General features: G+C 35.4%; 1 protein-coding gene across 1 annotated transcript in view; it reads left to right on the plus strand.

Moving 5' to 3' along the window:
• The window catches only part of LOC311279331 (inactive heparanase-2-like), a 50202-nt gene that overhangs the window by 1649 nt on the left and 31027 nt on the right, over nt 1–17526 (plus strand). Inside the window, exons 2-3 of the mRNA XM_084390749.1 lie at nt 1832–2003; nt 7532–7579. Coding sequence (XP_084246875.1) covers nt 1852–2003; nt 7532–7579 — 200 coding nt within the window. The 5' untranslated portion in view covers nt 1832–1851. The remainder of the gene's footprint in view (nt 1–1831; nt 2004–7531; nt 7580–17526) is intronic.

Genomic DNA, 17526 nt, shown 5'->3' on the forward strand with positions numbered 1-17526 from the left:
ATATATATATATAGCTGTTATTGACCGCATGTGCAGCTTGTAGTTGCACACTTAGGATTTATAAAAACTACTAAACCTATAAAAATACCAGAGGCCGCTTAAAGAACGTACATAAACCATATATTGTCTTAATCGTTTGTTTATTGGCTACATTTTTAATGTGTCAAATGGTTACTAGCTGCCGGCGTGCAGCACATCGCTGCTTTTGCTCTGAGATTGTCATATAAGATCGAAGGGAGCAGAACGCTCAAAGAGAGCAATCTGTCTGCTCATACTGAATGTACAAAAAATAATTCTATATTATCATAATTAATATCTGTCATGTAATACTGGATAAGAGTCTGGATTAGAGTTAAATCCTTCCATTTACCAAATTCTAATAAAGGCATGTTGTTACTGGAACAGCCATTTGGATGTTTGTCTTTTTGTCTTCAACTGTAACAATAACCACGTGCAAAGAAAAGCTGTTAGGGATAACTTGCTAAATCAGATTTTGCGAAGCTGTTAATTCAAAAACAAACTCTTTCAAGCGAACTAGGAGGCCAAATGAAACGAAGGGAAATATTTTCAGCTGTGGGTGGATGTTTATTGAGTGGGTCTTGCCAGCGTGACACAAAGTTTTCAAAGTGATGCACGGGCAGTGGGGTGATTTATTTCATGAATGTGTTATTGTGCTTTTTCTAAATGATAGGATCTGGATAATATTTTAATGGATGATAATAATAATGTCTCATATTTTCCACTGGCCTCGGCCTGGCCCGGTACTGTATTGACACAACAGCTCAGCATTTCTGCGTTTCTCTCCCTACACAAACACACACTCACACAGGCTGTGATGTTTATAAAATTCACCACTTGACTTCTGTAACATCCTTGCTGTGATTTCAAGTGTGCACCTCCCACAAGTGTTGCCTTGTTTAAATAGTTTACAAAGTGCTGACCACAATATAGGTCGTAATTCAAAGGCAGTTGCATGTTCGCTTGCGATTGGGTGTCAGCTTGCGTCTAAAGTCTTAAAGGGATAGTTCACCCAAAAGTTAATTTTTTTACTTGCCACAATTGTCAAGCTCCAAAATAAAAATATTAAACATAATGATTAAACAGGATATACAGTACCAGCCAAAAGTTAGGAAACATTACTATTTGTAATGTTTTTGAAAGAAATCTCTTCTGCTCATCAAGACTGCAATTATTTGATCAAAAATATAGAAAAAAACAGTAATATTGTGAAATATTATTACAATTTGAAATAAGGATTTTCTAATTGAATATACTTTAAAATAATATTTATTTTTGTGATGCAAAGCTGAATTTTCAGCATCATTACTCCAGTCTTCAGTGTCACACAATCCTGATTTATTATAATGTTGGAAACCGTTGTGCTGCTTAATATAAAGTAACCTGTGATACTTTTTTCAGGATTCTTTGATGAATAAAAAGTTCAAATAGAACTCTTTTTAATCACAGGCTTGATAAGCATACGACTTCTATTAATGTTAAAGTTTTTAAAGGCTCTGTGTCTATATAAGCAAGGATGCATTAAATTGATAAAAGGGGCAATTTTACGTTGTTTCACACTTGTTACAAAAAAGTCAAATATTTCAAGTAATGATGCTGAAAATTCAGCTTTGCATCACAGGAATAAGTTACATTTTAAAATAGATTTAACCAGAAAACAGTTTTTTTTCCTGTATTTTCGATCCAATAAATGCAGTCTTGTTGAACATAAGAGACTTTCAAAACCAATAAAAATTCCATTTGAAATTAATTCTTTCTTAATTGTTAAAGCAGAATCTCATCATGTATATTTTTCTTTTATTTCCCCGCACAGAGCCCAACAGTTACCGCACAATGGCTTCTCGTTCAGTCAACAGCTCTCGTCTGGCTCAGGATTACGCTCTTCTGAGGTCGTTACTGCAGTCGGTGCGTTTCTACAGCCGAGCAAACCTCTATGGGCCCAACGTCGGCCATCCTCGTAAAAACGCAATCCTGTTACTAGACGGGTGAGTGTCTCTGTCATTTGTTCAGAAATATAACAGCCTCCCTGCATGCACTTATTTGTGTGTTTGACATACGTTAAGAGTTTACTCTTACTTATAAACCAAATAGGTTAGGATTTTTTTGGCTGTTTTTATAATGCTTAATGCTTTTCAATTGACACTGAAAACTGGAGTAATGATGCTGAAAATTCAGCCATCACAGGAATAAATTACATTTTACAATAGAAAACGTAACGTAACAAAAAATGGGGATTTAGCGATAGTCATACTCACAAGTAAAGCAGTTTAACTTTGTAGATGAGCCACAGTTTAGCAGTGTGATGTTAAATATGTTCTTATTGGATGTGATTGTCACATCATGTGGGGTTTTGTGCTTTCAGTGTAGAAAGGCATTGTGACTGTTCACACATGGTGTTGGCAGAAGGGCTTATCTGATGTGTGACTCGGTTTAATGGCTCGTATAAGAAATCTCCAAAGCACATTGTTTAAGAGAGCGCGGGACAGTCCGCCTGCCTGGAGAAGCACATAGCTGAGCCGTGTTTATGTTGCTCCATGTGGATTGTTAGTCCAGGGGCCTGTAGCACCAATGAAACTCACCGTCAGATAAATAAAGTGTCACTCTATTAATGGCGTGACAGAGCAATGTTCCACCTGTGTGTTACTCGTTCCTCCCACTCTCTCCTGCAAGAGTGCAGAGGCTTCAGTACGGCAGCCCTCAATTTTGAGCATGTAGTGCAACATAGTAGCATATTTTAATTCCAGTGAGACATTATAAAAGAAATAACTTGCAGTCAGTAAATCAAGAACCAATCAGGGGCTGCGTTTCCCAAAAGCACAGTAAGCCTAAGTTGATTGTAGAACAATTACCACCAATTGTCTCTACGATCACCGTAGGCTTACGATGCTTTTGGGAAATGCTGCCCAGATTGATTCAGTTAGTGTCAATGGAGTGATTTATAAGAGTCCTTTCTTTTTTTTTTACACCGTGTCCTAACCAGACGCGATGCGATAAGATTCCAGCGACAAATAATTTGTCTGTCCACACTAGACACGACGCGACTGCGAGATGCGTCAAAATCAATCAAAACCCACAGCCAATCAGAACAGCGTGTGGGCGGAGTCTCGCAGCAAGTGCACAGCACCAGAGATCTTGACGGCAATCTTAAGAAAATGGATAAGTAGGCTACATATTACACCATTTAAACATTATTAAAAATACATAGGCTACTGTCTTTGTACAATCTTTGTCAAAGAATACACTTGTTTGTTCACAGTTTGAACGTTCTGGTTTCCATTTGTTTAATTTCAAGATCTGAGGTGAATTATCCATTTAAACATTATTAAAAATACATAGGCTACTGAGTTACTAAAACAATCTTTGTCTCTTACAGCTACAAAGCTGGAGCACTAAATGATATTCAAAGTCACTCTGCATGCTTTTAACATTAAATAAAGCACATAAACAGTACCTGAGATTATCACTGCCGCACTTTGTGTTTGTTGTTCCAGCCGCGACGTCGCAGAAAAATAGAAACCGTTTCTAAAATAGAATCGTCGCCCGTCGCGGCTGGTTAGGACAAAAACTCTGATTAACATGGAAAAGATACCTTTTATCGCGCGTCGCGTGTAGTTAGGACACAGTGGTACAGTGCAGAAGAATAAGGCTATTCAAAAACTGCTGACAGAAATGAACATCATGAAAATCCTTAGGGCCCAGTGTTTTATTTTAAAGGGGTCATATGATGGTTCAAAAAAGAACATTATTTTGTGTATTTGGTTTAATGCATAATGCGTTTACGTGGTTTTAGGTTAAAAAAAGTAATTATTTTACACATACTATACATTATTGTTGCTCCTCTATGCCTCTATGAAACGCGTCGATTTTTACAAAGCTCATTGTTCTGAAAAGCGCGGTGTGCTCTTGTGATTGGCCCAAAAACCTTAATCGTGTGACGGAAATGTCACGCCCCTTACTATATTTGGAACATCAGCTCCCAAAGCAATAATGACAGGTGATAATGTCGTAATACCTTATCAATTTGAGCCCGAATCTGAACCAGAAAATGCAGATTGGTAAGGTTTTATTTCATGCCCCACTTTTTAGAATCAGCTTTGTGCACAGCCTTGTAGCTACTCTCCCAGGTTCTGGAAACAGTCCTTCGAAAAATGCGCAGCACACAGGCGAATATTTTGGTTGTACTGTTCTGGAACAGTGTTGTAAATAAAGCTTAACCACTGTTTTCTAATTGTGTCCTCTTTTGGAAGACCAAACAAAGAAGTTTGGCTTTCGCAACGAAAAACACAGCGTCTCCACGACATGGCGGCACTGGCGGCAACACTAATACAGCGAGAATAGAAGCTACGCCTTCTTTCTTTGCGTATACGTTTGGGCGGTGTTATGAAACTCTGCCCTCACACACTGACGTAGATTTGTGGGGGCGTGTTTGAACAAAGCGTTTTAGGTAGGCGTGGCTGAGCCTTAACATTTATAAAGAATATCTCTTTGGGTTTGAGACTTTGAGCTTTGTAACTGCAGATCTTGAACTAACAGCTACATAACACACTAAAGAAAAAGGAAAACAAGAAATCGCAGCATATGGCCCCTTTAATGTATTGTTTCTATAAAGGACAAATAATTAATGGAAATCCACATGACTGAATTCCCTTTCAAATGAGAATCATGTCTCAATCGTTCAGCCTGTGGTCTTTAAAGAGGATTTGAGCAAGACTGCCATGATTCTAAACACATATATTTTTTATGACAGAAGCTTATTAAAGCAGTGCCAGTGTTGATGTGCTTAGTATTAAGACCACATTTTTCTAATTCGTTCCTTGTAATGACCTCTGAGATAAATACCTCTGGGTTTCATTTGTGAGCATTCATTGAACATTGTTTGTGCTTTTGTGCTGTTCAACAAAAACTGGTTTCGTAGAATAATGGCTTATGTGAGTGGATACTAATTGGTTGTAATTCCTGTGTGACAGAGCCAGACATAAATCTATCAATGCCTGACCAGAGCTTCCTCATTCTTGCAACCAGTTGGCCCTGTCCACACACACACACACACACATACACACACACACTGGGATGAACAATTGTGAATGTGAAATATGTGAAATATTCACATATTGTGATAAATTATAATACTATTAATAATATTCTATGTGACATTGTATGATATATTATTACATATATTAATATATAATAAAATCGAAATATTAATATTATTATATTAATTCAAATATTTGTAAAAAGTAAAGAAATTATATATATATATATATATATATATATATATATATATATATATATATATATATATATATATATATATATATATTTATATTTATATTTATTTATTTTTATATTTATTTTTGTTATTATATATAATTTTTTTAATTTTTTTAATAAATTTTTTTATGACTGATTGCTATGGATGCCCATTTTGCCTCAGTAAAAAAAAATAATAAGGTAATTGCAATTTATTTCTCGTAATTGTGCACTGCAAAAAATGCTTTTCTTACTTAGTATTTTTGTCTGGTTTCCAGTCCAAATATCTAGAAATTCTTAAATCAAGATGCATTTACTTGATAAGTAAAATTAGATAAGATATTATGTCTTGTTTTCCAAGGGAATTAATCAAAATTAAGTGAGTTTTTGCTTAAAACAAGCAAAATGATCTGTCCATGGGGTAAGAAAAATAATCTTAATTCAAACAGAAACAATGCAGTGCGATTTTATTACTTGCAATTGCGGTTAATCTGACATTATTGCTTGCAATTAAAATGTATTACTGATTGTGTACTTGTCTTTAGTCAGCTTGAGCTCTTTTTAGTTACAGTAGGCTAGTATTGTGTAGAATGTATGATTTCAAAATTTCAACATCATCTAAAACTATGGTATTGTAACAGCCTGATTTCCAGCAAAAAATAACGAACAAAATAATAACTAATAAAATGACTCATATCGTGATACACTGAAAAAAAATTGGAGTGACATTTACTTAAAAAAAGCTAGGCAACTTTTTCCACTCAGAAAATGCTAGTAAATTTACAAAGCTTTGCCAAGTAAAAACCTAAACATATTTATCAGTAGCTTTAATTAGAAATCTTTAAGTAAAATTTACTTGGAAAATGGAATTAAGTAAACTTTACTTAACCTTGTTAAGTGAAAGTAACAAAGAAAATAAGTAACTTTAACTTGGCTAGTAAAAGGTTGATTAATATCTATTTAGTTTAAATTTACTTTGCATTATATTTCACTCAAACAATAATATTGAATTATACCAGTCATTTATAGTATGTGCTTTACTTAGATTATCTAAGTAATTTATACTACAGCATGTCAGATGTTAAGCATCATGTGAATGCAAAGACCTCAATACTTGGTAGACAATACACAATGATGGTAACATTTGATGGATCGTTTTTGTGTTTGAATGTGTCATTTTGAGCAGAAAATGTACTCAAAATGTCACAAAATGGCAAGTTACTAATCCTAACAACAAAAGCAATGATAAAACAGTGTAAATACAGCTGGAAACCAGTGAAAATTGTGGGCATGATGGGAACCCCAGTATCAGAAAAGTGGAGTAATTTTTACTTAATTTTATTGAGTTGATATTTACGCTTTCATTTCTACTCGCTTGAATTAAGTACTGATATGGAATTTACTTCGTTTTTTTAATTCTTGCCTGAACTAACTTTTTCATGTAAATTACATTGTTTTTTTTCAGTAGTATTTACTTCACCAAAAAATCATTTTTTACAGTGTACGTTTTTGGTCATGATGCCCACCCCTAAATAAAAGTCTCTGTAACATTGTTGCTTCTCAAGTAATTTATTTTTTAAGGAGGAAAACCTGGGCCCACGAGGAGGCCTATAATTCTCAGCACTTGAGCGATCTGCCGTCATTTTTGCATAAGTTTCTCTGCTCTGTGTGAGTTGTACTGTGCAGTGTAGGTGCGCCCCATTACTTTCTGCCACAAGCCGTCTCGTGTTTTCCTGCAGGGGCTTTTTGAGCTGTCATAACTTTGGCAGGCTGAAATGAAACTTGGTATTACAACCACAAGTGCTTCGTCGAAGGTCTTCCTCAGAACGAGACGCCACCCCTTGCTGCTACCAGTCTCGTTCAGATGGAAATGATAAATGCAGTTTTAACTCAGCAGACAGACAGAAGGAAAGAGAGGGAGACGAGAGGGGAATTATGGGACGGCATGGAGTTTTGGAAGGGTGGTCGCTATTTTTCTGTGCGGAACTTTGCTTTGCCGTCACACGAATAACTGTTTAGAAACTTCGCTCCTTATAAGGAGGTTTGCTCCCTCGTTTGATTAAGATTACTACGCTCCCTGGTAAGCATGAGAGATCAGTGTCACCAGCGAAATAAACAGACACCTCCTTATGGGTCTATCAGTTCTTTTTTGTGAGAGTCTTTTATGACTAAAACTGCTGAAGAATCCAAATTAGTTTATTCCAATGCAATAATAACCTTCCCTATTGACTTTAACAATACTGAATTTTTCTCTCTTTCACAGGTTTATGAAAAACGGTGGTTCTGTGGTCGACGCAGTAACGTGGCAACAGTAGGTATTTTACCTTTTTTAAATTATTTACTTTTATTATTCTCCATTGTTTATGGAAACGTTGAGATCATCTCTCTAAAGATGCAATGCAGCTTTGCAGTGGTATGAAACCAAAACAGAATGCGAATACAAAAGTTTCAGTTGTTCTCAACTGGTGGGTCACGACCCATAAATGAGACGCAGGTCTGTTCCGATACTGCAGGAGAAAAACACAGCAAATTTAGAAAAAAAGCACATTAAGTTGTGTGTGTGTGTACGTGTGTGTGATTCCCAAATGACTATACACTATGAACTTATACAATATGTACTTATGCACTATGTACTCAACCGTGTAAGGTATACATTTTATATACGGGTATTTTGCATCGGAGTCTATATATTTGTGTAGTTATAGGAATGGACAAATAATATACAAACTTATATAGACCATACCAACTTTTAAAAAAGTTTTGGTTTTACATAATTAGTCAAATTGTTGAGTAGTAATAGTACTATTCATACATTTAAAATGGTTTATTTTAGGGACCTTTTTATTATTACTTTTTAACAATAAACAATTTTGGTACTGATTCTGGGTCCTGAAGCAACCAGTTTAGTACCACTAGGTAATTTCATAATTTGTTATGCACAATAGTTTTTAGTAGGGATGCACCGATACCACTTTTTCCAGAAAGAATTCGATATAGATAGATTTGGCCTGTTTGCCGATACCGAGTACCGACACGTGTATTTTCATTGCATTTTTTATTTTTAAAAATATTGGCCAAAGAAACCAACAGAATATAAATCAAATTAGTTGGCTTAGCAAATAGATGTTTCCTTCAGTTATTTTCATGCCTAAATATGTCTGTTAAAATGTATTGTAGGAGCTACTGTTACTTTTACTATTCATATTATTGTTCTATCATATTTCTATCATATTGCTGTACCACCTACTGTACCTGTAATAATGTAGGGAACCACTCGTTATACATAAATCATGTAACAGTTCATGTTTTTACTTGCACATACAATCTCTCTCTCTCTCTCTACCAACAGTTAACGTTAGTAATATAAACCAGTGTCATTTTCAAATTCAACCGCCTTGTCAATGGATAAGACACATTACCTGTTTTCAGATATTTTGTAATGAGCATATTACACAATATTCATTCAATATTCATTTTGAACAGTCATTATGCACAGGTCATCTCATTTGCTTTTATTGAAATTTTACTGCATGTAATATATCTGTCATTGGCTAACTTGCTCTCCAGGCATCAGCATACAAAAAGTTTGTCCTCCCGCTCTGTTGTTAATCAAACATGAGTCTGCATTTCCCCACCTCCGCCTTAATTTCTAACACCTGTGAGGTGGGATAATGTGCTGGAAGGTAAATTTACACTCTTAGCAAACACATGCAGGCCTCTAATTAAGGCTTTTTTCCTAATCTGGTTAAGTACCATTACTGAGAGGCATCATAAAAGACGTCAACAGTTGGTGTGTGTTCAATAGTACTTCTCACTTTGGTTAAAACAATTAGCATTCCTTTCATACTTTCAACAAAAACATTCTATTCTAACTGTTCTATTCTATTCTAAGCCTACAAAGGCTGTATTTATTTGATAAAAAATACAGTAAAAACAGTAATATTGTGAAATATTATTACAATTAAAAAAACAGTTTTTTAATTTAATATATATTTTAAAATGTAATTTATTCATGTGATGGCAAAGCTTACTCCAGTCTTCAGTGACATTTTAATATGCTGATTTGCTGCTCAAGAAACATTTTTATTCTTATCAATATTGAAAACCGTTGTGGAAATCACACTGTAAAAAAAGTTGCTGCCTTAATTTTTTAACTACAATCAACTTGGATGTTTAAGTCATTTCAACTTAAATTACATTAAACTGACTTAAAATGAGAATCTTGTATGACATAAAAAAATTTTGCTTAATAATTGCTTAACTTATTTTTTTCAGGATTCTTCAATGAATAAATTTTTTGAAATAACAGCATTTATTTGGAATATAAATCTTATGTAACATTATAAATGTAACTTTTCATCAGTTTAATGCAACCTTGCTAAATAAAAGTATGAATTGTTGTTTTAGAAAAACTTTAAAAGTTAAACTTTTGAACATTAGTTTATATACTATATACATTTATAAATATATATGAATACATAAATAAATAGAAATACTTCACACTTTTTTAATAAGTGAGATCAGTTACACCTGCGACAGAACGGTAAAGACTCTTTTAGGGATTAGAGCAGCTGTGTTCCTGAGGCTAAAGGATTATCACCTGTAGTGTATTCATCTCTAAACAACCACTTATGTCAAAACCCTCTATCCTATTAACTTCTTCTGGAGGCGAGGACTGTGTTTTCTACTTTGAGAGTAAATTCAGAGGGTGAAAATTAGAAGTGTTCTGATTGTTGAGCGTAAGGGACTGGGCATCTCTTGTCTGACTTTTATTTTGAACCTCTTGTTTTATGTTGTTGTCATGTCTTTGTTCTCAAATCCTGATTGAATCCAGGTGTGTCCTCATTAGTTGTAGAGTATTCATGCTGCCTTCTTCAGTCAGATATGGGAATTTTACGTCCGAAAGCTTAGGCTGCTGACTTGTTGACTCGCTGTTCTATCAGGCAATGACTTTGCAGGCAGCGTTTGCGCACACAACTGATTTCAGACTTATGAGGCAGTAAAACAGTTTAATGATCTACAAACAAAATAGAGCAAGCTTTGGTGATAACTGCGCGAATATTTAATTACTACAATTAGGGGTGGGCGATATGAACAAAATCTTAAAGCGGCGCTATGCAGTTTTGGCAAACAGTTTTTGCAGTGTTTTCTCGCTTTTTGCTCGCAGGTTTCTCTGTAGAGCTCCCCCTACAGCTTCGGGATATGTATTTGACAACAGTGTCGTAAAAACTCATTGGCGACTCTCCCCCCTCCCATCTTCTCCCTTTGGTCATGTGCATTTGTTTTTAAAGAAGCCGGTGAACGCACGGAGCCATGTCCACTGAGGCATGTATGATACACAGAAGGCTAGCATATAAATGTTGAGTGCAGTGCCGTAAAGCAATTCGTTACATCGCGAGACCTGATATATTGGCGGCCCGCCGGCCCAAAGTTGCAAGAGTGTTTTTTTCCGCTCACAGGCGCTATGGGGAAGCGAGAAGGCCACCGTTCAACCTGAAAGAAGTGATATAACCATTCCAATGACTCCGAAGCTGTTCAGTTAAGGTAAATTAAGCTAAAAAAAACTGCAAAGTTCCCCTTTAATTCACGATATGAGTAATTTTATTTCACAATAACAATATATATCACAATATAGTTTTTTTTTGCATGAAATAAGGTTTTTATATTAACATTTTTTATACAATTTAATAATAATATAATATATTAATAATATAAAAATAATAAAACTAGCCTAAGTAAAAGCTTTCAGAAGTAATTAGTCACTGATAAAATAAGAACAAAGAAACTTAACACAAGCATATAGGAAAACAAACTACAACCGAACAAAGGCACAAATTAAATCTAGTACTGAAATCTAGTACTGAACATTGAGCACTTCAAATGAAATAGATCTAGTACTGAGCACTTCAAATACTACATACTGTATTTTGTATAAAGTTGTCAAATGTATACAAATAAAACTGCAGTCTTCACTGTGTAAATTACATGTATTCTCATTAAAGTTACAAAAGTGTTTCAGTCAAGAACAGTAAGAGATTTTCTTGTTTTTGTTTTAAGATCGACTGCACGAATCCAATATACTGTTACACTGTTATGTGTTTTCTTTCTCAACTGTTTACAATGATACTTGCAAATACGGGAATTTTCACACATAAGTATGTGTATTTAACCGTTAAGCCCAATAAGGCAGCAAAAAGAACTCAGTTTAGTACTTTCATGTGCGCGATTCTCTCAGACATATATATAGCGCATATAGCGAAACGAGTTCTCTTTCGCTGCTTACTGCACTCCAACGGTTTAAAATGACTTGTTTTTAAACCACGATGCTTAAAAACGCATTCAAATGATAAGCTTTCATGACGACGCAACACAGCGAAATCTCTACCGGTTAATCGTGTCTAGCAATACATCGCCCACCCCTAACTACAATTCTAATTTCTCGCTAGAAATGACATCAGAAGTGGAAAATATTGGTCAAAAACTTATATTTACACACAAACTGACCACCAACTGCAACTTTCAGATGCCATCTTTATTTTTATCTCATCCATCTCATACATTCATGCAGCCTTAAAAATCGATCAGATGAAGGTATTTCAGGAGACTCAAAATGAAGCTACAAAGGATTCAAACGTGGCTTTATGCCTTCCTACCTAGGAATGCATCCTCTGAAACATTTTTAAGCTTTCAGACGCAGCCGATATCTCTGACTATAAAACCGGCCCAATGCTTGGAAGATGATGTGTAAAGAAACGAAATGGCAATGCTTCAGTTAGCTTGGCAGGTGTTCATTGACAACACAGCGGTCTTCTGGCAACCACACTTGAGGACGATAAATGATATGGTGATGTAATGCTGCGATTTGATTTGTGTGATTATCCGTCACCTTGTGTCATGCACCTGTCAGCTTTTGCACCAAACAGGATTTTGAATCATATGATGTTAGAGCTTTGACTGATTTATGTGTTGCATTTGCGTAAAAACAAATGTTTATCATGAGCTATATGTTCCTCTTCCTGGGTTCTGCCAGGTTCGCATGAGGTCATCTGCATCTTGACAAAATCAGAACAAAAAAAATATATTGTTCAGTGTTCCAAGAATTTCCAAACAACAAATAAAACAAAGCCAAGAACATGGAAAAAGACCTTCAAAATAAAAGCCAACTGGAATACCAAACTAAAAGACGGACAAGACCCAAACTAAAAGATTCCCAAACCCTTAAAATAGATATGTGTTTTTTACGTGGACAAATTGCACTTCTAATCTATAGCCATAATTTCCAGTTTGACGCATTAGACAAGAAAATGATGTAATTCCTGATATCAGGTCATTAATTTTAGGAAAGGAAGTCGTTATCAGGGTTAACAGTGAACGATGTGTGTACTTCTGTGGAACTTCCCCCAGTTTTATTTTTGCTGATTACCGCAGACACAGCTCTGGATGTTGTATAAAATGACGGGTTTTTTGTGTTTTTTTTTATGGAATTTGGCTGAAAGTCTGGACATCTGGTTATTTGTCTGCCTCGGTAACAGAGTTGATGATATTATTGGTTGCCCATGTTTTTCTGTCAAGTATTATATTATGAGTTCTGTTGATTAATGTTTCCAAAGTAAAGTTATCTAGTTGGTTGAGAAAGATAATGTTTGTCTGAATTGCGAATTATTTGGTATGGTCTTGGAAGCATCCAATAGAATGGCTTTAAAATCATAAAGCACAGTCTGGGCAAAGTGTGTTTTGTGAATTTATAGCTTGCACAACTTCCATAATTTAACTTAAATACTTAATAAATCATTTGTTGTAACTAAAAAAAAAAAAAATCAACAAGTTTAAGTTGCAACAAATAAAAAGTATTTTCTTAAGAATTTTTTTTTCATTAAATGTAAAATTTTATTTAGAAAAGTAATGTGAACGATCTTGTAGTGATGAAATTATAAATTGTTAATGGTTTACTGTATATTTTACACAATATACTCCAATGTGTTTTGCCCTGGCTTAACTAATTTCATTTATTTTCATATTAAGTTTTAAGTGCCTAAAATAGTAAAGAAAATGTACTGTATTTTAATGAAAAAATATAGAATAAAATGTCTTGTTTGCTGTATATTTACACAATATACTCTAATGTGTTTTGCCCTGGCTTATTTATTTTATATAAAGACAAAAAGAAGAAATCTATTGTAGAACAAGCTTGTCTGGAGTGGAGTGCAGTGTCGAGCTCAAGTCTGACATGAGCAGTCACTGCCGACTGCTGGAGACAGACAAGGCCAGATCCAGGTCAGCAAGAGTGCGATATCATGAGGAATCACAGATGCTGTGTTCAGAGAGCTTCAGCGAAATATGAAGGGCAGTTTTTTTTACATATCATTCTATAGTTTTCCTTCAGATGTGCTGTCGCCTTATAAGCTCTCACTCAGAAAGCGTTTGACTTGCTCAACACTGCATTGCAATATGGCAAACAAGCTCATTAGCGAATGGCCGCTCTCTTTTATCTCCCAGCACAATGACGGCTGGATGTGCTTTCAATGACTTTAATTAGTTCCATGCTGAGTGGCTTTGAATTATCCAGTAATGAGAAACTCCAAGTGTTTTATCAAGTGCATGCAATAGCTGCGGTCATTAAAAGTTATAAGGGCATAAACAAGTTTGCATTTCTCCCTCAATTAGACAGCCCCCCTGCGTCTACAGAGAGAGGGTGGGCTAAACAGACTCATTAATCTAGAGGTCAACCCTGATTAAAAGAAAGGGAAGTAGGAAAGGGTGTCAGAGAGGAGAATTTTTTTTTTTTTTTAAACCACCTACTTAGTCAGACTCAAGCCATATGCGCTCACACGTTCTGATGCGTCATTATCATTTTACAGTTAAGGATGATTCCAGGTAGGGGTGGACGATATACCGGTAGACACGATTAACCGGTAGAAATGTTTCAGCCAGTAGAGATTTTGGACTATCGTCTCTATCGCGGTTGCGCTCACATGACGTTGCTGTGCTGGCCATCACAAAACTTATCGTTGAAGTGCAATAAGCAGCGAAAGAGAACGCGTTTCGCTATCTGTGCGTGCTGTTTGAGAGAGTTGCGCACATGAACCTGCTTCTCAAAAAGCATGTGAGTACTGAAATTAGGGTTTTTTTTGCAGCATAATTGGGCTTGAACGGTTAAATACAAATAAACACAGTCGTTTATGTCTTAAAGGGTTAGTTCACCCAAAAATGAAAATTCTGTCAGTAATTACTCACCCTCATGTTGTTCCAACCCCGTAAGACTTTCGTTCATCTTCGGAACACAAATTAAGATATTTTTTTCGATTAAGATATTAAGATATTTACTTTTCACGTAGTGTTTAAGCGTAGCGCGTCTGTGTTGCACGTCACCATGTAGGCTCACTATTGGGCGACTCTGGTCATGTGTAATACGTGGTGACGTGCAACACAGATGTGCTACGCTTAAACACTACGTGAAAAGACTCGAGGTCCAGAGAGAAGGAAATGAAAAGTGGAATAAAGTCGTTATTTTTGTTTGTTTGTGCGCACAAAAAGTATTCTCGTCATCTCGTCGTCGTTGGACTATATTAACAATGTCTTTAATACATTTTCTGGGCCAGCAAGTTAAGGTGTCCATAAGCCTGCAGAAGGAGTGATTCAGCTCTCAGATTTAATACAAAATATATTAATTTGTGTTCCGAAGATGAACGAAAGTCTTACGGGGTTGGAACAACATGAGGGTGAGTAATTACTGACATAATTTTCATTTTTGGGTGAACTAACCCTTTAAGTGAACGTATACAGTTGAGAAAAAAACAGTATATTGGATCCATGCAGTCGATCTTAAAGTGACGACAGCCTAAAATACCAAACTGGAAGCTCCAGTAATAATGAAAACTACTATCATGTATAAATCTTAATTAAACAATGAAATAATCATTTAAAAAGGAATTTATACCTTTATGATATTATGCTGTACCCACATTGGACCAGTAGTTTGGAAAATGAATAAATGGATGGATGATTCAGCTGCGGGCACCATCTTCTGGAGAAGCACGGGAAGTCATTTAGCGCGTGACTCTCACAATGCATTATTGGTATTCTCTACCATTGATTGTATATCATTTGTACCATAGATATCATATATAAACGCTAGATGTCTTATGGCGCAGTCACTTCCGGCATCATCGTTCGGCCATCTTGTCACAGTGAAGCTGTGCATTAGGTGAGTGATCAGCATTCACACAAATCCTCTTATCTCGCTGAAATCTTAACGGATTTACAAACGGTTTGGTTTCTTACAAACGTTATTAACGTGGCTATAATTCCGAATGCTAGAACATGTATGTTATAATTATTCATATGTATGCAGTATATGTATGCAGTGTCATAACTACATCTCTGACGTTTATAACAAACCAAACCGTTTGGTAGAAATCGGTAGAAAATTGAGCAAGTTATGGTTATTTAAAAGTACATGCACCATTAAACAAGTGAGCGAGAACACTGTGGCAAGATGGCCGCCACGTGCGGACGTCGACCTCCATTGGCCAGCAGCGCGCACGAGATATCTAGCCTTTATATATGATATCTATGATTTGTACACTCATTATTGCGGTGCATTATGGGATTAAATGAGTGCACTCAATAATGTCCACTATGGTTTCGGACACCACTACAAATGGCTTCCCCCTCAAATAGTGCCCTATTTAAGGGTAAGGGTATTTTGGACACAGCCCTAATGTCTCACTGCTCTTGACTGAATCACTTTTCAATTTTTTTGTAACACAGTGAAGACTATGTAGTGTTTTTATACATTTGATTGTACCTTTTCCTTTTATGTAGTATTTCTTATTTCTAGTGCTTGGGGTTTTTCAGGTAGGTTTATTTTTCATTTGTTTCTTTGTTCTGTTGTAGTTTGTTTTCCTATATGCTTGTAATAAGTTTGTTCTTATTTTATCACAGTTTACTTGTCTTCAGTAAGCTTGAGAGTTTTTTTTTTCCTTATTTTTTGTGATATTGAAATTTCAATAGTATCAACAATTCTGATATCATAAAATTGTATTTAAAGCAAAAATATTGTGATATATATCACAATTACTCAATTACTCATATTGTGAAATAAGATTTTGGTCGTATCACTCACCCCTAATTCCAGGAATAATAAACATCACAAGTTATGTGAACAGCTCTTGTAGCGCTGGAATTATCTATTTTTAATAGTTTGCTTTATATTTACACAATATATTCCAATTTGTCCTGCCTTGATTGATTTTTATTTATTTTATTTATTCTATTCATTTTATTTATTATTGTTTTATTTTTAGGAGAAACATCCGAAGCAAAGTTGATATGAAAAAATAAAACACCATAAGAATTCAATTAAGTGTCCTGAGCTATTGAAAGAAAAGCCTCTGAGGAATAAAACCTTCCTCTAATGTATTCGTTATCTGTTACATTAGGAGTTTCTGTTTTCCATTAGACAGATGCATTTTTCTTTAACTCCTCTTCCAGACGTCTCCTCTACTTTGAATGCTAAATTCAGAAGTCTTTTTGTTTAGAAGCGGCTAATACCTTACAAGTGGATTCTAAAACATCAAATGGAGACACATTAGCTAAATATGATACTAGGGAGGTTGAGAGTTGCTCGTTGCTGTTCGACATCCAAAGATAATGGAGATTTGTGGCCTCTAGAGTTGTGCAGTTTTAATCCCATAGAGACTATACATTTTGAAGGTCAGTGTCCGCAGAGAACCACTATTCCTTCGGATACGTCAAGATCCTTGACGTATAGCTTGATAATGGTGCAGTTCATTGAGGCCCTCTTTCCACACCTTTCTCCAGATGGCCGGCCCACAGCTACTTCATCCCGAACTCCTCTCTCTCTCACTCGCTCACTCGCTCGCTGCAGCGGCTCTTTGACCAGAAAGAGCTCTGCGTCTTGTTATCGCTGTCTTTTACATCTTAATATAATTCATGGACTAAATCTGTTAGCTATTTTGTGTGTAAACTTGCAGAGTGGCCTTTAATGCCTTTAATTCATATTTGAACTTTGCTCACTGGAGTGGGAAAATGTGGATTGTGTTATTTCATATTGTACTGGAATCATCGAGATTGATAGCTTTGCCATTTTGTTGTTTGTTTGTTTTTATTTGATGTTATTCAGGTCTCAGGCTTTTTATTTTCAAGGGAAAATATTTTGTTATTATTTTGACATTAAAATAATTGTTAGTTAGAAATGTAGTAATCAGTTGTTGAATCACAATATTGTGTGTGTGT

The sequence above is a fragment of the Rutilus rutilus genome (assembly GCF_951802725.1).
Source record: "Rutilus rutilus genome assembly, chromosome: 20".
NCBI lineage: Eukaryota > Metazoa > Chordata > Actinopteri > Cypriniformes > Leuciscidae > Rutilus > Rutilus rutilus.